Here is an 18,614-nt window from a genome sequence, read left to right as displayed (position 1 = left end):
AGGATCCGGCATTGCCGTGGGCTGTGGTGTGGGTCGAAGACGTGGCTCGGATCCTGTGTTGCTGTGGCTGTAGTGCAGGCCAGCGGCTACAGCTCTGATTAGACCCCTAGCCTGGGAACCTCCATATGCCACGGGTGCAGCCCTAGAAAAGGCAAAAAGACAAAAAAGAGAGAGAGAGAAGTGATATCCGCACGTGGGACAGCCTGGCGTGGGTGCTGTTCGGGTGGAAGGTCGGCAGGCAGGAGCCTGTTGGGGGTCCTCTCAGCAAGGAGAGCCAGGTGGACGCCTGGGTCCTGGCTTCACTGTAGGTGCGTTGACCTGCAGTGCTTCCACCCATCGCTAGACTGGCCAGGAGTGGACTGACCCGACAGCTGGGACCCCGCCACGCACTCGCCTTTCACGCCCCATCAAAACCACGTGTGGATGTGCTACTCTGATCATTTGATTTAATGGACGGGATTTCTCTCTTTGGACCATTAAAAGCTGCAGATTAGTATTTGTTGGAGACAGATTCTTAAGTAAAAGAGCCTCGCTCAGTTTGTTGTCTCCAGTGCGTTGGCCTGCTTGGTGGGACTGGGCCTCAGCGAGGCTCTAGCCTCTGGCTCTGGTACGTCCCCCCTGGGACTGAGCCCCTTGCGTGTAGAGGGTTTTGTGTTTTAAATCCTGAAACATCACTGGTCTGTGTCCCCAGCTGAGACGCTGAGACCCTTCAAATCCAGGGTCGGGTTTAAAACCGTGACTCTGTGATTGCCATACACAGGCTTCCTGGCTCCGGAACCATGTGTGTCTTAGGGGCAAGAATTTGGGGTGTTTTTCCCCGGTCAGGTGAGTCGATCTTGCTAGTGCTGGCTCTCCTGATCTTGACCTTGCCTCACCCGGCCGCGGTGTCCGCCTTATCGAGCACAGGCGGCGTTTTGCGTCAAAGGGCAGGTACCCTCCCTGGCAGCTTCACTAGGCAAAGTGACCCACACCCTCTTTCTTGACAGGGAGTTCTTGATCCTCCCGGGATGACCTTTGAAGGTTCTTTCCAACCCTGCTATTTTATGGCCTGGTTTCTAAATCCCCAGTGGATTAGAGGGACGGAAGGACTTTTATAGGATAACAGCCAGAAGAACAAAGTGACTGCAAAATACACGGAGAACTCGGTCACCCTAGAGAGCTCTGAAGCCCCCAGGCCCACGTTCTTTCTCACACCACACACGGTACTGCAGGCCCCTTTTCCTCCTGGCTCAGCGGAGATTAGCAAGAGGAGCGAGGGGGAGATTACTCCCCACGCGAGAGTTTTACTTCACATGGTTACTTGGGAAAGTCTCGGCACTTGAGGGCTCATTCCCTCGGGCCCCTGGAGAAGTGAGACGCTCTCAGTGGTCTAGGGTTTACTGCAGTGCGTTTTGCTGAAACGAATGGCCTGATGGAAGGGCTTCTTGCGCCGTCTTTCCCTTGAGGAATTTGCCGAAGTCCTGGTATTCGTAACTGAAGCGTGAGCAGTAGTAGTTTCACCTTATCTGGGTGCGAGGCGAAAGGATCTGGGTTGTGGGACGCAGATGAGTGATTTTTCTCTGGTTTTCTCCTTGTTCCCTCTCGCTTCCTGTCCCACCCCAGCAAAAGCTGGCAGGCTGACAGAGGCGGCCTCAGGACGGACCTTCTGGCTATTGACCATTTTGCTGGTAAGTCTGTCCTGTCAAGGGGGCTGTGGTTTGAGACCCGGAGTCTCACGGAGCACCCCCGCCCCTCGGGTGGGGCCGGGGGTGGGCTGCGAAGCTGCCCAACGGCTCCCCTGCCGTCTCGCTGCTGCTGTGTTCACAGCAGAGCCGGAGCTGCTCTCCAGCGGCCCTTGGTAGCTCCCGTCAGCACCAGGGGCGCCCGGGTGAACAGACGGACCGCGTACCCACATGGCCTCAGTAGGAGCGGCCCCACGGCGTCTGCGTCTGGGGCTGGGTCAGGCCGGGAGGGCTTCAGTGGGGCCCTGGGGTGGGACTGCGTCTCCGGGGCCCTGGGCATCCCGGTACTCTCCGCTGGAGCCTTTGTCTCCTTGGCGACGGCAGCTTTTCAGGGGCAGCTGTCCAGGGATTTCTCCTCTTCACCACTCGGTGAGAGTTTGGGAAGCCCCTTGGGTCTGAAGGTGCAAGGGAGGGAATGAGGTGGCACCTGCTGGTGGAGCAGGGTGGACGCTTGGCTGAAGCTCTCACCCGCGCCCGCCCTGGCAGCGCCGGCCGCCTGTGTGCCATCTCCCTCTCCGCCTCCTCCCTCCGCTGCAGTGGCTCACCCGGACCGTGTGGAGGCGCGAGATCAACCATGAGCTCCGTTGCAGTTTTGACCCAAGAGAGCTTTGCTGAGCACCGCAGTGGACTCATTCCGCAGCAGATAAGAGGTGAGGCCCGTACTCGCCGTGTTAACCACCAGCCCTCTGCAGTCCTCTGGCCTCTGCGGAGGTGCCTTTCGGCCCTGAGGGCCCACTGGTGGTGTGCCCTCTGCTCTGCACGACCTCCGTGTGCAGGCGAAGCTGGCCAGGAGTGGCAGCTGGACCGCACACGGTGAGATTTAAAACGTGGACAGCTGCCAGGCCACAGTGATGAGTGGGCTCTCTTTCACACTTGCCTCGCCCCCGTTGTGTTGGACTAGCACCCGACTGTAACACGTTGCAGAGACTGTTGGGAGACCACTTGGAGGACGAAGGCGGGCTCTGGCTCCTGCTCTCCAGGGCAGGTGGCCGAGGTGGAAGGTGCCGTCCGGTAGAAACGGACTGGCAGCCGCTGCGGCCAAAACACACATTTCCGCGTCTCTTTAATGGCACGTTTTACGGTCTTTGCATTCCTTCAAAATCTGGTATGTGTTCAAACCACAGGACAGCTTGGTTTGAGTGCCGAGTTTTCACCCAGAGTCCTTCGTCTGTGTGTAGCTATTAGAAGATTTTCTGTTGAAAGAGTGGCTGGGTCTGCTCCTCGTTGGTCTGGACACTCTTTAATGCCTTCCAGTAACTGAATCGAGTACCTTCGTAAGCTTAAATCAGTTGAAAGTCAACATTTTTGACCCGTCACACGGGGTGGTGACTAAGCACACAGGTGCTTGTTGGGGCAGTGGAGAGCCCTGTGGGGCCTGTGCCTCCCTCTGCAGACGAGGGAAGCGAGCTGTCAGCACAGAGTCTTTGTGTTGGCACCCGCGGACAGCACAGCCACGGGGCTAGCGGTGCTGAACCCGGAGTGGGCCCTGGCTCTGTCTGGTTCCAAAGGTCATCCTTCTGCTTCTCCCGGGTCCTGCCGTTGCCAGACCCTGAGCTCAGCCCCCGACATCGGGGGTATCTGCACAGTCGCACTCCTGTGTTCCTGGCACCGGGGTTAATGGGTCAGGGACGTGAGCAGTTGGGGTGCCGTGGAGGATGGAGGTGGTTCATTATTAGGGACCTGATTTCCACGAGGCAGTGCTTCCTGCAGGGGAGGGGAGGCCAGCGCAGCACGGCCTGTTTCAGTGGGAAATCCGCCGGGGTTTCCCCCAGAGGGCTCATGGGCAGTGCTGGGCAGCAGCATTATTTTGTTCTGCAAATTGTAGAGCTGGCTATGTGCCAGGCATCGTCCTGATTGTGATTTTTTTTTTTTTTAAAGAATGAGACTCTTGAGGGCGGAAAACTCTGTCAAGGCTCGAAGGAGCTCACCACGTTAGGGGAGGTGTTGGGACAGGGGTGCCACTGGGTTCAGAGTCTGGCCTCTCCAGGTCACACACTGGACCTGAGGGCATGGGCCTGCTGACCTGCTGGGCCCTTCCCCTGACTGAGTCAGAGGATGAGGGAGTTGTCAGCAGTTAGGCCTTTTTTCTGTTTTCCTTTTCTTTTTGACATAAAGCCCTCCTAGTATTTTTTCACCTCATGTTGAAAGTACTGTGCTCCCTCTGTGTTGGCTGGTCCAGTTGCCACTTTAAATTCAGAAGAGGAGAGCGACCCTCCAACCTACAAGGATGCCTTCCCCCCGCTCCCCGAGAAAGCAGCTTGCTTGGAAAACCCCCAGGAACCTGCCGGCGCCTGGAGCAACAAAATCCGGCCCATCAAGGCGTCCGTCATCACTCAGGTAGCCGTTCCATTCTTTCTTCACCTGCCTCTCCAAGTAGGAAAAGGTAACATCTTTGCTCACTGAAGTGTGAGTGCTTTAGGTGTGAGAAGAGGCCTTCGGATCAGGTCAGTCTCCTGACACTCCTGTGCGCGCACGCACACACACACCCGCACACAGGCACACACGCACGCGCGCAGGCACACACACCACCCCCAGCAGGGGTGGTCCCTTCTGTTTCTCATCTCTGCTCCCACCCACCCACACTGTCCTTGCCGCCTCTGTCCCGCAGTCTTGAAGCCGTTCTCTCTTCTCTTGGCTTTCGGGGTCTCCACTAGTCCGCTTCTCTGCTTCCCGGAGCGGGGGTCCTGCCAGGCTCCGTGCTCTGTGCCGCTGATGTCGGGCCCTGGACGTTAGGTGCCACCGCACACCTGAGACCCATGACCAGCTGTGTTTCGGTGTCCCTCCCGCCATCCTCCCAGTTGGCAAATGCGCCCAGTCTGCCTGGGGGTTCCAGCCCCAAACCAGAATGCTGTTGGTTGCCCTGCTTCCACCCTTAGCCCCAGAGTCACCCGTCAGAATGCGTCCTGCACTGCAGGGTGGGCTGAGGGACCGGCCACACCCCGCAGTGCCCACAGGCCCCCATCCCTCCCTCCTTCCTGCCCACCCTCCACACCTCACCTCCAGCTTGCCCAGCTGAGTCCTCCCACCCTCCTCTGCCCAGCCTCCCAGCTGGCTCTTACCTCCAGCCCCTCCCGTCTTCCTGCGGGGTGGGGCTCCTCTCTCCAGGAGGCAGCCTCCTGTCGACCGTTCTCTCCCTGCGGCTCTCTGAGCTCCCTCTGGCCTCGGAGCCGCGGGGAGGTGGTGCTTCGTTGTCCCGGACAGGCGTAACCTCCCCTTTCGGACCGCTTCGGAGCAGGTGTTCCACGTACCCCTGGAGGAGAGGAAGTACAAGGACATGAACCAGTTTGGAGAAGGTGAACAAGCCAAAATCTGCCTCGAGATCATGCAGAGGACCGGCGCTCACCTGGAGCTGTCCCTCGCCAAAGACCAGGGCCTCTCCATCATGGTTTCTGGGAAGCTGGACGCCGTCATGAAGGCCCGGAAGGACATTGTCGCTCGGCTGCAGACTCAGGTGGGTGTGCCCCAGGCCAGGTCCCCCCGGAGGGGCCCTGCTGGCACGGGACTTCCTCAGACTCTTCCCTCCAGTGGGCCGAGCCAGAGTGCAGAGGGGCTCAGCACCTGCAGCCTCCTGACCCTTTGAGAACCTGCTACCTCTGTACTAGAACTAGGACAGCTACCACTTTGGCTGTTGGGGTGAGTGAGCTGAAAGTCAAAGGCGTGTGCCAGGGTTCCAGATACTTCACCTGCGCTCGTCCAGATGGTGGAGTCAGGACACGCGTGCGTAGGTCGGAGGTCCCAGTCCGGGCTCTGAGAGTCAGTGGGTGCGTGCGTTGTGGGGTACACGTCCCCAGGCCCTGGGCGTGGCTATCACAGGCTCCACAGTCCTTAGCAGTCTGACGCCGGCACTTGGACCTTGTTTGGGAGCCATCGTAATAAACAGGTAAACCAGTGATGCCCTGCTCCCCAGGTGGCCTCACCTAGAGGCTCAGATAAATGCAGATAATCATTAAAATGTTGTAGGACCGACAGAGCTTGAGACGGGCTTAGCTAGAAATGAAGGTTCTGCCCCCCGGGGGGCGGGCTCTTGATGTGGCGGTTAGATGGGACTTTGAGGCACCAGGGGCCCCGGCCCGGGCCTCGGAGGGCGGCGCTCCCCGCTGGCACTCACTCGGCCCTGTGGCGCCCTGGGCCTTCCCCAGCCCTTGCTGGCCTCGCGGCCGTAGTCTAAGGGTGGGAAGGCGAGGTGTGTCCAAGGGGTCTCACGGCCCAGCTCTTGTGCAGGACGCGCTCAGACCTTTGCTGCTGTCTTCTAGTCAGTGGATGTTTGACTGTTTTGTGATTGAGCCCCGGGCGGGGAGAGAACAGATCCGAGGCCTTTGTCCCCTTCTAGTCCCCCTGCCCCGCCCCATTACTTTAAAGCAAGCCCCAGACACCTTAGTCCCTCTGCGTAACTGTTCCCTTGTGGCCCGCTTGAATTAAACGTAACCTCTGTGGTGGTCACGGCCTAAGGAAGGCTAGTGGGAGTGTGTTAGCCTCCCCGCGCCCAAGCCCGTCTGCGCCAGGCCTTCCCAGTGGAGCTGCCTCCGGGCCCGGTGAGACCCGCCTGCGCGTTCACTCCTCAGCAGGGCCCCCTTCTTACTGCCGTTGATGTGTTTTGGGGGACCAGGCAGGTGTAGGTTGGTTCCCCATCCATCAGACGGCGCTAAGCTCCGGGTTCCGTCCACGTTCACCTTGTGTGAGTGGCAGGAAAATATGCCGGTGGTGCTTGGTGCTCGGCTCCGACTCCGAGGTGGACCAGTAGAGCCCGGGGTCCTCAGCCAGGTCCGTCCCCGTGAAGCTCCTGGCCCACCTCTTGCTTGCTGGTTGTGCCAGCCCTTTCCGCTCGCTGCCGGAGTCCGCCGGAGGCGGCGAGAGAGGGCGTTCCCGCCTCTCCCGCCTGAGTCGGTGGCGTGCTTGTGAAGGACCGGAATGCGTTCGGGTGGGAAGTGCGGGGTCGGTAACTGATCCTCGTCTCTTGAGTTTGTGGACCGCATTGGAGCTCTGGCGTCTTTACTAGCGATCCATGGACCTTTTTAGTGTCTCTGTGATCTTCCGATGTGTTTGTTAGCTGTTTTGTTGTTCTTGTTGTTGTTGTTTTTTGTCTTTTTGCCATTTCTTGGGCCGCTCCCACGGCATATGGGTTCCAGGCAAGGGGTCCAATAGGAGCTGTACCCGCCGGCCTACGCCAGAGCCACAGCAACGCGGGATCCGAGCTGTTCACGGCAGCGCCGGATCGTTAACCCACTGAGCAAGGGCAGGGACCGAACCCGCAACCTCATGGTTCCTAGTCGGATTCGTTAACCACTGTGCCACAATGGGAACTCCTATTAGTTGTTCTTTATGCCGAAATTGTCTCCTCTCTGGCCAGTGGGGATGCCTTCCAGGTGGCACCTGCAGCTTTCTGACCTGACCACGCATCGGTCACTTTCTTGTTCTTTACACAGAAAGGTCTGTGGACTCACCTTGGCCGTTTCCTTCTGCAGACCTGAGATCAGCTGTTTGTCCAGGACAGCTGGGCGTTTAGGGTAGGAAGTGGCGTGAGTTCAAACTCGGACTCGTAATTAGATGAGAGATCGTAGGTTTTAAAATCACTGAAGTAATTCTTCTCTCTATTGAGGTTATGCTGTCATTTTTTTTTTTTTTGGCTTTTTGATATCTTGGGCCACTCCTACGGCATATGGAGGTTCCCAGGCTAGGGGTCGAGTCGGAGCTGTAGCCACTGGCCTACGCCAGAGCCACAGCAACGTGGGATCCGAGGCGCGTCTGCAGCCTACACCACAGCTCACGGCAACACTGGATCGTTAACCCACTGAGCAAGGGCAGGGACCGAACCCGCAACCTCATGGTTCCTAGTCGGATTCGTTAACCACTGTGCCACGACGGGAACTCCTATACTGTCATCTTGATGTGGAGTTGGGTTCATTTGTTTTTAGTGTCTTAGATTTTGTAAAAGTACTTCAACATTTCATGTTTGCAAAGTCAGAGCCACGTCCGCTCTGTTCAGAGACCCCCTCGTCCTGTCCTCCACTGCTAGGTCGTCTTGCTTCGACTTCGGTGCCTTCATCCGTTGTTCGGATTGAGAATAGAACAAAAGGACGTCCGGTAGCTTAGTGGGCTCAACGTTTGTGTCACTGCTGTGGCACAGGTTCTGTCCCTGGCCTGGGAGCTTCCGCCTGCCGTGGGCACAGAAAAGCAGCCTCAGCACCAGGTCACTTGCTGTCAGCTCGGTTCTGGCTGGTTTCTCCCTGCAGAGTCTGGCGCTGTCTGCATGGACGCAGGTGGTAGCTCCCCTCGGGGCTGCGCGGGTGTGTGCTCACTAGTCAGGCCTTCCTCCTGAAGGGCGCCCGGGTGGCTTCCAGGCTTTTGCTGTCAGACATTCTGTCCCAGCTCACACCTTGTGTTTCGGCTGTTTCCTCTCTTCCCCAGTGTGCGTTGGATAGATTTCCTAGACATGAAACGTCTGGTCAGAGGGTAACAGTTGCTTGGGTTTTTCACTCCGAGAAGTAGCTACGGAGACTTTGACTTGGCATTTTTCTGATGAGAAGGTTGAGCCTGCTTTCAGTGTCGGAGGGGATTTTCTCTGCGCTGTCCTTTCTCCGGCTCTTTGCGGTCGGGTTAAAGCCCCCTCCGAGCTCGAGGTGTTAGGGCTCCTTCGTCAGTGACGTGTGTTCTGGGTAATGTTTCTCCGTGTGCTGTTTGTGTTTTGATCTCAGTGTGTTTTGCTGTGTGAAAGTTTCATTCTGGTTGTGGTCAGACTTATTAATCTTGGGGGGTTTGGGTTGTCAGGGAGGTTTCTTTTTAGTCTGGGGGTGTAAGAAGCTTCCTCTTGTTTCCTCTGGGGCTTGTGAAGATGTCCTTGTGTTTCCGTTCCGGACGAGTTTAGAATCTGTAGTGAATGTGCAGACCTGGAGGTCCAGTTCCACCCACTCACCTGTGCCTGTCACCTGTGTCATCAGAACCGTTGTTAAGAGTTTCCCTGCAGCGCCTGGAGTGGCAGTTTTTATCCATTCTGAACTTTCATGCTCACTTGGGTGTGTTCCCGGATTTTCGGTCCTGACCTGTTGGTCTGTCTCTCTGTGCCAGCGTCCTCTGTGTGGTGATGGTTCTGGGCTTTACTCTGGTACAGGTACTACCCTCCCGTACGCTGCTTTTCCAGAAACGTCCTGTCTTCCGTTCTCTTTGTCACCATGCAGTCTTGGTCACCCGCTTTCTGCTCCAGGTGGCCTTGGGTCGCCTAAGGGGCCTGTTCTGGCTGCTGAGGCACATGTTCCGGCCCTGCTCTGTGCTGACCAGCAGCTGGAGTCAGAGGTCTTGCCACTATGTCTTCTACCTGGATGTGGTCAGTGGAAGTTAAAGCTGTTGGCTTCTGGGTCCTAGTTTTTCCTTCCTGTTGGGGACAGAAGGAACCAGGTAGGTACAGACTTTTGCCAGCGTCTTGCGTGGGCACTCACGGGCCTCTTCCTGTCCAGGCCTCGTGTCTGTTTTGCTCTTGCGTGTCTCCTTTCGTGGAGAAACACTCCAGGGGAGGGTAAGTAGTGGTGTGGGCAGCACTTGCCCAGCAAGCACGGCTTTAGCCGAAGTGTGTATAGCGAAGCTTGTCACGTTAAAAAAGTCCAGGACTTCCTGTGTGGCTCAACCGGTTAAGAAGCCGATCAGTATCCATGAGGATGTGTGTTCGACCCCTGGCCTCGCTCTGTGGGTTAAAGGATCAGGCGTTGCCCTAAGCTGAGGTCGCAGACGCGGCTCGGATCCCACTTTACTGTGGCTGTGGTATAGGCCGGCAGCTTCAGTGCCCACTCGACCCCTAGCCGGGAACTTCCATGTGCTGTGGGTGTGGCCCTAGAAAGACCAAAAAAGAAAGAAGGTATGTATGTATGTGTTGATTTTTTCCTGCAGATTCTCATCCCGAAAGGATTTGAGTTCTGTGGCGAGGGTCTTTTCATTTTTCTCCTTAGCTCTAAGAAGATGGTAAGCTGTATAAATAGACTTCCCAACATTGGACCGTTTTAGAATAAACCTTCCGGGCCGTAGCGTGTGAGCCCGTGGGCTTGCTGGCTGACGGTGCTCCTTGGGAGCTGAGGCCCTTGGGTAGTCGCGCTTCACTGTTTGTTGTGCGTGTTGAGGAGGCTGCTGCTGAGTCGTGCCTGCTGTGATGCCTGCTGCAGTAGCGCTGGGACCCTAACTCACACTCGTCCTTTTTTTTTTTCCTTCTCCTGGTTGAAGACTGTCTTCTGTACAGATTCAGGAAGACCGGAAACCTCTGCCTTCCTCCCAGATTCCTCTGTGACCTCAGAAATTTGCTTAATTTCTAGCTGTCTGACTCCTTGGTTGAAGGATTTGATACTTTTCGTTTTCTTCCCTCAAATAAGTTGTCTGTTTTAAGTGGCGTAGAAGGGACTACAGGAGGGCTTGTCAGCACGTGGCGCACTGGCGTCTGAAAACACAGCACAGCGCTCTAGAAACAAAGCTTAATCGGGTCGGTCGGCCGGTGCGTGCTGTCCTCCGAGCCCTGGCGTGGCACGGGGGCCTTTGAGAGGGAGGCGAGAGAGGTGCCGTGCTTGAAGGCCCCGGTCCTGGTGACGGCTTCTAGCTGGGCCGAGAAGACACCCCGCCAACGAGTCCCCGTAGTGGCCGCAGGTGTGCCGCGGGCCCGCGGGTGTCCCTCGGAACCTGCTCTGGCCTGGGGCTTGGGGCCTCCTCCCCGAGAACGGGACGTCCCCCCCGAGGCTGTCCTGAAGGGCGGCTTGGGGTCGGCCAGGCGAGGGCGGGCGCGGACGGCGTTCCAGCCGGGGGCCTCTGGCGGGAGGGTTTGTTCCTCTGGGTCTTCTCCCGCCGCAGGCCTCCGCCACCGTTGCCATCCCCAAAGAGCACCATCGCTTTGTCATCGGCAAAAACGGAGAGAAACTGCAGGACTTGGAGCTCAAAACCGCAACCAAAATCCAGATCCCACGCCCCGATGACGCCAGCAATCAGATCAGGATCACCGGCACCAAAGAGGGCATCGAGAAGGCTCGCCACGAGGTCCTGCTCATCTCCGCGGAGCAGGTGAGGCCAGGCGGGCCGGGCCGGGCCGGGCCGTCCGGGGCCCTGGCCGGCGCGGCGCCCTCACGGCCGTGGCCTCTCGCGTCAGGACAAACGTGCGGTGGAGCGGCTCGAGGTGGAGAAGGCCTTCCACCCCTTCATCGCGGGGCCCTACAACCGGCTGGTCAGCGAGATCATGCAGGAGACGGGCACGCGCATCAACATCCCGCCGCCCAGCGTCAACCGCACCGAGATCGTCTTCACGGGCGAGAAGGAGCAGCTGGCGCAGGCCGTGGCTCGCATCCGCAAGATCTACGAGGAGAAGGTAGGCCGGGCGGCGGCCCCGCGGTGCCGGCCAGGGCCCGCAGGTGTCTGGGGCGCTCCCGCGGGGCGGGGCCTGGGCGCTTTCTCCCTCCCGCAGCGCAGCCCTCCTCTGGCCCGACGCCGCCGCTTCTCCAGGGCCCCGTCTGAGGCCGCGGCCCGGCCCGCAGGGGCGGCTCAGAGGCCGAGGGCCGCGCCCGCGCTGGCCGCCCTCCCTCCGACGCCCGGGCGCTCTCCTCAGAAAAAGAAGACCACCACCATCGCGGTCGAGGTGAAGAAGTCCCAGCACAAGTACGTCATCGGCCCCAAGGGCAACTCCTTGCAAGAGATTCTGGAAAGAACCGGCGTTTCTGTGGAGATCCCACCTTCAGACAGCGCCTCCGAGACTGTGATCCTTCGAGGCGAGCCCGAGAAGCTGGGGCAGGCGTTGACGGAGGTCTATGCCAAGGTAACGGCTCCCTGTGGCGTCGGCCTCCTGGCGGGCACGTCCAGGACCTGGAGCCGGGGGCCGAGTCGGGGGGACGGGAGCGCTCACCCGCCGGAGCCCTGACAGCCCCCTGGCGCGGCGTCCACGAACCTGCCGTCTCCCGGTGCTCCTAGGCCAACAGCTTCACGGTCTCCTCCGTCTCGGCTCCTTCCTGGCTTCACCGTTTCATCATTGGCAAGAAGGGTCAGAACCTGGCCAAAATCACCCAGCAGATGCCCAAGGTAGGGGGGCGCCTCGGGCTCCGGCTTGCCCTGGAGATGCTTGGACGGTTGGTGTACGTTTTAAAAACTCGGGTGTGTGTGACAGGCGTCCCACGGTTAGTTAAGGAAGCGCAGTAGGCATTTTTAAAAATATCTGTCGTCAGCGGGGGATCTTTTTAAGCAGAAAAAGACGGGCTTGCTAAGTTTAATGACTCCCTCAGAACGCATTTATTGGCCGTGGTGGCGTAACTACTGAGTAGGTAGTGGATTTTGTGGAGCAGAACTGACCCAGGTGTTGCTGAGTCCTCCAGCCCGCGCTCGTCGGGGGGGCAGTGGGTCTGGTGACCTTGACCAGGATGGATGTAGCCGAGAGCGCACGCGTCGTGTCTGCTCCCCGCAGAGGCCTGCTCTGTGGGCTCAGCCCACCTGGTCGCCCTTCCCTGGCGTGTGGGAGGCGGTGGGTGGCCTGTCCCTGGGCCGGTGGACTTGGGTGAGGTCTCGTGGCCCCCGTCACCTGTCCTGCCCCTCTCCGGCACCGGGGACCTGAGCAGTTCCCACTCAGCGCTCAAGACCAGAATCACGGTGGTCTCATGGTGTCTGTGGCCACACGTTTGTGTGAAGGGCTTTGGGATCAGCTGCTGGCCCGGGAGGGCGGCCGCGGGCCTCGGGCTCGCTGGGCTGGGCGGCGCTGTCCTGACAGGCCGGCCTCGTGTTGGCGGCAGGTTCACGTTGAGTTCACAGAAGGCGAGGACAGGATCACCCTGGAAGGCCCCACGGAGGACGTCAGCGCGGCCCAGGAGCAGATCGAAGCCATGGTCAAGGACTTGGTGAGGGGCCCCCTGCGCTGGCCCAGTGGGCGCAGCCCTCGCGAGAGGGACCTGGAGACGCGGGCGGGTGCACTGGGCGGTGAGTGGCGGGTTCTGAAATGGGTCCACCCATCCAGCGTCCAGGAGGGTCAGACAAAGCCTTCTCTGGAAGGAGGGTCTCTGGAGGCGGCCTGTGGGAAGGGTGGTGGCGGCAGCGGCCTACGGCCGGTTCGGCTCCGTCCCCACGGACCCCGTGCCCTCCGCAGGTGAGCCGGATGGACTACGTGGAGATCAGCATCGACCACAAGTTCCACAGACACCTCATCGGGAAGAGCGGGGCCAACAGTGAGTGAGGGGGGGGCGGGCAGAGGGGGCGCCCAAGAGGCGCGTCCACCGGTTCCAGCCAGGCCTGCTGGAGTGGGTCTGCGGGTTCTCCCGGCCCCAAGTATTCGCCACCCAACGCGCCCCTGACCTGCAGCCTTCCGTCCCGGTTAAAAACTTGCTGCAGCGCAGGGAGGGTCTGTAGGGCCAGGCCCAACGTCACATGGAACCGTGTCAGGCCGGAGCCCCGTGGTGGGGCGTCAGGAACGGCTCTGCACGCTGCGCTTGGATCCGCCGTGGGGTTTTTTGTTTGTTTGTTTGTCTTTTTGCCTTTTCTAGGGCTGCTCCCACGGCGTATGGAGGTTCCCAGGCTAGGGGTCGAATCAGAGCTGTAGCCGCGGGCCTACACCAGAGCCACAGCAATGCGGGATCCGAGCCACGTCTGCAACCTACACCACAGCTCACGGCAACGCCAGATCCTTAACCCTCTGAGCAAGGGCAGGGACCGAACCCGCAACCTCATGGTTCCTCGTTGGATTCGTCAACCACTGCGCCACAACGGGAACTCCCACCGTGGGGTTTTAAATCCACTCCTTTGCGTGGTTCAGCTGCAGGGCGTGGGGGCGGCTTTGTCTCTTGCGGGTGACCTTTGGGGAGGGGGCGAACATGCCGCCATTCCTGGGTCCCCCCAAGGTTGCAGAGACGCCCCAGTATAGAGAGCAGGCATCTGCAAGCCTGCCTTCTCGGGGTTCTGCCTCGCGTGGCCCTTCCTCTGTTCGGGGGAACGTGGGCTGGTTGCTGCTGCTCCACGCTCTGGGCTTCCTAAAGGTGGGCGAGGACCCGCCGGAGTGACTAGGTCTGCGCCCGTGGCACACCCGCTTGGACCGTGCCGGCCCCAGAAACCTGCTTCTGGTTTTGACTGTTGGGGTGGCCGTAAGGCTTTCCGAAGCAAACGGAGCCTCGGCAAGCGCAGCTCTGAGCAGACGGGGCCTTCTGCTCCCGGGTGCAGCACCCTCTCCGGAGCTCGCAGGACCTGTCTCTTGCTGCTGGTTCAGGTCCCTCGTTTTCTCTCACCTGAACTGCGCCCCCAGCTTCTGCGTCCTTGGCTGTTGTCCTCCGCAGTCCCATGTGGAACAGGGCGGCCTCACGCTCATGGCCATCTCTGCCTAGAACCTTCCCCAGCGACCCCCTGGGGAGGTGGCTCCCCTTTGCTACCTGGTGGGCAACGTCCTCCATCCGGAGGAGGCGACAGGAGGGGTTTTGCAAAGGCTGGGTTGGAGCTGACGACAGAGGCTTTTTTTCCGCACACTGGTCTATCTCCTCGTTAGAAACGTCTGGACCTTTCAAAGCTTCTACAGCGCCCGCTGCCCCCACGCCAGCTGCATCCCAGAGCTGAGTGGCCCGAGCCAAGGGTCCCTTCAGCTCTCGGGGGATGCGGGCGTGCGGTAGGTGAGGGTCTAGCCCTGAGGCGTGAGGCCGGGCGGGGGCCGCGTCCCAGCGCCTGCTCTGCCCCCAAGTAAACAGGATCAAGGACCAGTACAAGGTGTCGGTGCGCATACCCCCCGACAGCGAGAGGAGCAGCCTGATCCGCATCGAGGGCGACCCGCAGGGCGTGCAGCAGGCCAAGCGCGAGCTGCTGGAGCTCGCCTCCCGCATGGTGAGCCCGCCCTGGGGCCTCCGCCTCGCCAGACCCCGGGCGCCCGGGGCGGGGGGTGGGGTGGGGGGCAGCCCTGGACTCTGAGGGGTCCCGGTGGTGGTTGCACCGCCAGGGTTGAGAGTTGCTGCTGTGGTTCCTCTGGGGGCTGCTTCCCCTTCCCAGACTGGTGCCCCGCCCTGCCGGGGGCCGGGGGTGGGGGCTGGACACGCACCGGCTTGGCTCGGCTCGGCTCGGTCCTCTGGGTCGGTGCAGACACACAGCCTCTCGCCCTGGGGCGTCTTGTGCCTCGCTTCTCTGTTGACCTGACACCAGTCTGACCCAGGATCTGCTGGGCTGTCCGGCTGTTGCTCTTCTCCGTGTGCCGCTTTTGCTCTGTGGTGTCGCCTGACGTTCTCATGGGGTCAGCACAGGGCGTGGCTCTCGACCTTCTTTTCTCTTTTTTTTTTTGGTCTTTTTAGGATCGCACCTGCAGCATATGGAAGTTCCCAGGCTATGGGTTGAATCAGAGCTACAGCTGCCTGTCTACACCACAGCTCACGGCAATGCCATATCCTTAACCCACTAAGCGGGGCCAGGGATTGAACCTGTGTCCTCCTGGACACGCATACAGTTCATTTCCACGGAGCTGCTGCAGGAACTCCAACCCCTTCTTCCTTGATCCCCACACAGGGAAGCGTCTGAGCCACCCTGCGTTCAGGAGGGGTGGCTCCCCACTCGGCCGAGCGCCGCGCCTCACGGGCTCTTGTTAGGCAGAGGTGCTGAGTGGGCTGCGCACTGACTGGCTGCTTCCAGGGAAGGGCCCTATGCTCCATTTCTAGTTGTACTTTGCTGGGGAGAATAACACGGGGCCCGTGGACCGTGCGGTGAGGCCCCTGCTGGAGGGAGCAGGGGCGCTGCAGGTCCGCCCGGCGCCCTCACTGGCGCCCCCGGCCGCTTGCGTCCGTAGGAGAACGAGCGCACCAAGGATCTGATCATCGAGCAGAGGTTCCATCGCACCATCATCGGGCAGAAGGGGGAGCGGATCCGAGAGATTCGGGACAAATTCCCGGAGGTACCGTTTTTCCCACGGGCGAGCTCTAGCCCCTAGGGCTCGTCTGACCGCAGGGGAGGGCATTCAGCCTTTGGGGGTCAGTCCTCAACCGATAATTGAGCTCGGCGTCCTGCTGACTTGTTCTAGGTTATCATCAACTTTCCAGACCCAGCCCAGAAAAGCGATATTGTTCAACTCAGGGGGCCCAAGAACGAGGTGGAAAAATGCACGAAATACATGCAGAAGATGGTGGCAGATCTGGTAGGAGCCGCTGGCCGTCCTCTGTTGTGTGACAGTGTCGGCGGTGGTGTGGGCCGGGGGGTCCACTGGGAGCCCACGCTCACGGGGAGCCTTCTCTGTCCTGTGGAGTCAGTGGGTCTGAGGGGCCTTCAGATGTGCGGGGTGCGGGGGAGAGGAGGCGGGGAGCCCACAGTGGTGAGCGTGAGGGGTCGCTCACTGATGGCTGGTCTTCCTCAAGCACTGGGCTGTCTGCAGGGTGCTGAGGGTGGCTGCTGAGAAGGCCCCGGGGTTCTTGTGAGCTTGGTCTCGGCTCAGGGTCACCTCCAAGAGGTGGCGGGAGGGTCTCCTGGAGATTGTGCCGCCCCTCGGCCTGGGGGCCTGGGTGTGCCCTAGACACCCCCGCTGCCCGCCTGGCCAGTTGACCTGCACACCAGGTGCTTCGCTGTCCGGTGTGTCGCCGGTCCTGGGGCCGACCCTCCAGGTTGGATCCGGAGCAGTGGGGTCGGGTCTGTGTCCCTGCCCGCCGGGCCCCACCCGCCACGCCACGGCCCCAGGGGCCAGAGGGGCGCCTCACTCAGCGTGGGTGACCGTGCGGCTCCTCTCTTTGCAGGTGGAAAACAGCTATTCGATTTCTGTTCCGATCTTCAAGCAGTTTCACAAGAACATCATCGGGAAAGGAGGGGCCAACATTAAGAAGGTGGCTGGCCGCACGCCTCCTAAGCCTGCCCCACCCCCAGCCCTGCCCCAGCACCTCAGCCAGGAGGCCGTTCCTCACCGCCCTCTGTCCTCGCAGATTCGAGAAGAGAGCAACACCAAGATCGACCTCCCCGCCGAGAACAGCAACTCAGAGACCATTGTCATCACAGGCAAGCGAGCCAACTGCGAGGCTGCCCGGAGCCGCATTCTGTCCATCCAGAAAGACCTGGTAACAGGGCGCTGCCTGGCGGGGCGCGGTCGAGCATCCCGGTGCCCCGGGCCCCAGCCTGGGACCGAGGGCGTGGGGCCGGGTGGGCCGGCGGGCCTCTCGGGGGCTTCCCCCAGCCCTCCCCCGGCGGTGCTGGTCCGCCACGGCTGCTAGGAAAGGGTCGCGCTCTGGAGGTGTGGCCCTTTTTTTTTTCGATTTCTCGAGAAATTAATAGGAAGAAGCGGCACGTGTTTAAAGTTTTGACACCCGTGTACCTCACTGAGATCCCCTCCAGCTGAAGATGACGCACGTCCGTCCCCAGGATACCCTCGTTCCCTTTCCCTTGCCTCCTCTGCCCCCCGGGCCCGCGCGGCGCCCCCATCCACACGTCCTGTCCTGCCACAGTCGACCCGTTCTCACCTCCCGCTCTGCTGTGTGGAGGAAGCCACCGCGTCTCCTCTTGCGGGTCTGGCTGCTTTGGCTCCACTCTTGGCTCAGACTCCTCGTGTCGGCCCGCGTCTCGGGGCCTCCTCTAGTTCTGGGCGGTGCGTCGTCATAGGAGATGGAGCTCCTTTTGTCTGAGCTTCGAGGCTTCGCCAGGAGGGAACTCCTCAAGGGGCTTTTTCTAATGTGATTTGTCTGGTTAATCAGCGTCGCATGTGTCGCGGTGCGTCCTGTCCTTGGCTACTTTGTCTTTCTCCTCCCTAATGTGTGCGATTTGCATCATCACAGAAGGACCTCGTTTTAATCCACGTAGCATTATTCTCTGAAATCTGTCCTTTCTCGTGTTAAGGTGAGTTTCTTCCAGGCAGCTTGCCTTTTTATTCGTTCTGGCATCTTTGCCTTTTAGATAATGGTGTTTATATTTAATTACACTAGTAATTATACAGGTATGTTGCATGTTTCATTTCATGCACCTGTTAATTGAATTACATTTAATGTGAATTTTAAGAATTGTACCTGACGTCATTATAATTTTTCAGTTTTAAATTGTGGTAACTTTGAGGCCGGAACTTGGCGTGCGCCCTTGGCACGCTGGCCTTGTGCACGTCCCCGCCGTCTGTGTCGGGAAGTTTTCATCGTCTCCCGGAGTGGAGACTGATGACAACCTCGTTCCCCTGTGCCCACCCCGGCCACCTCAGGCATCCAGTAGCTGGGTTTAAATCTACTGTCTTTTTTTTTTTTCCTTCTTGGGCCACGCCCACGGCATGTGGAGGTTGCCAGGCTAGGGGTCACAGAGGAGCTGCAGCTGCCAGCCCACACCACAGCCCCAGCCACGTGGGATCTGAGCCGTTGAGTCTTCGACCTATACCACAGCTCATGGCAACGCCGGATCCTTCACCCACTGAGCGAAGGATCGAACCCAAGTCCTCATGGGTGCTAGTCGGGTTCGTTAACCACGGAGCCACGACGGGAACTCCCTAAATCCACTGTCTTGCTGTTTGGTTTCTGTTGATCCTGCCTGCCTTGTTCTCTTTCTTCCTCCTTTTGGAGTAGGTGTTTTTATGATTCCTTTTCTTTTCCTCTTTGGCTTGTCGGATGTGCTTCTTGGCTTATTTGAGTGGTTGCTTTCGGGTGTTCAGTGTATATACATCTTCAGCTCATCACAGCCTGGCTTCTCGGGCACCTGGATGTGACTGGAACTGCAGTATGAGGACTGGAGAGCAGGGGGCTTCCACGCTGCCCCCAAACACTGGGCTTTGTCATCAGGTCTTATGTTCACGAGTTGTAAACCTTTCTTTAGGAGATTTGTTTCAATTTTTTTTTTTTTTTTTTTTTTTTTTTGCTTTTTTGACGGCCATACCTTCCGCATATGGACGTTCTCAGGCTAGGGATCAAATCAGAGCTATAGCTGCTGGTCTGTGCCACAGCAACACGGGATCTGAGCCTCGTCTGTGACCTACACCACGGCTCACGGCAACGCCAG

The 18,614-nt window shown here is 59.4% G+C and overlaps 1 protein-coding gene across 25 annotated transcripts in view; it reads left to right on the top strand.

Moving 5' to 3' along the window:
• HDLBP (high density lipoprotein binding protein) overlaps nucleotides 1–18,614 on the top strand; it is a 67,569-nt gene that overhangs the window by 37,505 nt on the left and 11,450 nt on the right. For 13 of the 25 annotated variants that reach the window (XM_021075261.2, XM_021075257.2, XM_085000789.1 and 10 more), the window contains 15 exons: nucleotides 1,603–1,667; nucleotides 2,259–2,371; nucleotides 3,901–4,058; nucleotides 4,957–5,172; nucleotides 10,539–10,745; nucleotides 10,831–11,046; nucleotides 11,284–11,490; nucleotides 11,643–11,750; nucleotides 12,452–12,556; nucleotides 12,802–12,880; nucleotides 14,374–14,513; nucleotides 15,460–15,564; nucleotides 15,691–15,804; nucleotides 16,394–16,480; nucleotides 16,577–16,708. In XM_021075261.2, coding sequence (XP_020930920.1) covers nucleotides 2,296–2,371; nucleotides 3,901–4,058; nucleotides 4,957–5,172; nucleotides 10,539–10,745; nucleotides 10,831–11,046; nucleotides 11,284–11,490; nucleotides 11,643–11,750; nucleotides 12,452–12,556; nucleotides 12,802–12,880; nucleotides 14,374–14,513; nucleotides 15,460–15,564; nucleotides 15,691–15,804; nucleotides 16,394–16,480; nucleotides 16,577–16,708 — 1,950 coding nt within the window. In that variant the 5' untranslated portion in view covers nucleotides 1,603–1,667; nucleotides 2,259–2,295. The other 12 variants (XM_085000795.1, XM_021075264.2, XM_085000794.1 and 9 more) reach the window with 3 other exon arrangements.

The sequence above is a fragment of the Sus scrofa genome, chromosome 15 (genome assembly GCF_054392235.1).
Source record: "Sus scrofa isolate SSC_HxYL_T2T_F1_AM1 chromosome 15, Sscrofa_HxYL_maternal_Yorkshire_Landrace_v2.0, whole genome shotgun sequence".
NCBI classification, from domain to species: Eukaryota; Metazoa; Chordata; class Mammalia; order Artiodactyla; family Suidae; genus Sus; species Sus scrofa.
This window is presented reverse-complemented; position numbering and strand designations above follow the sequence as displayed.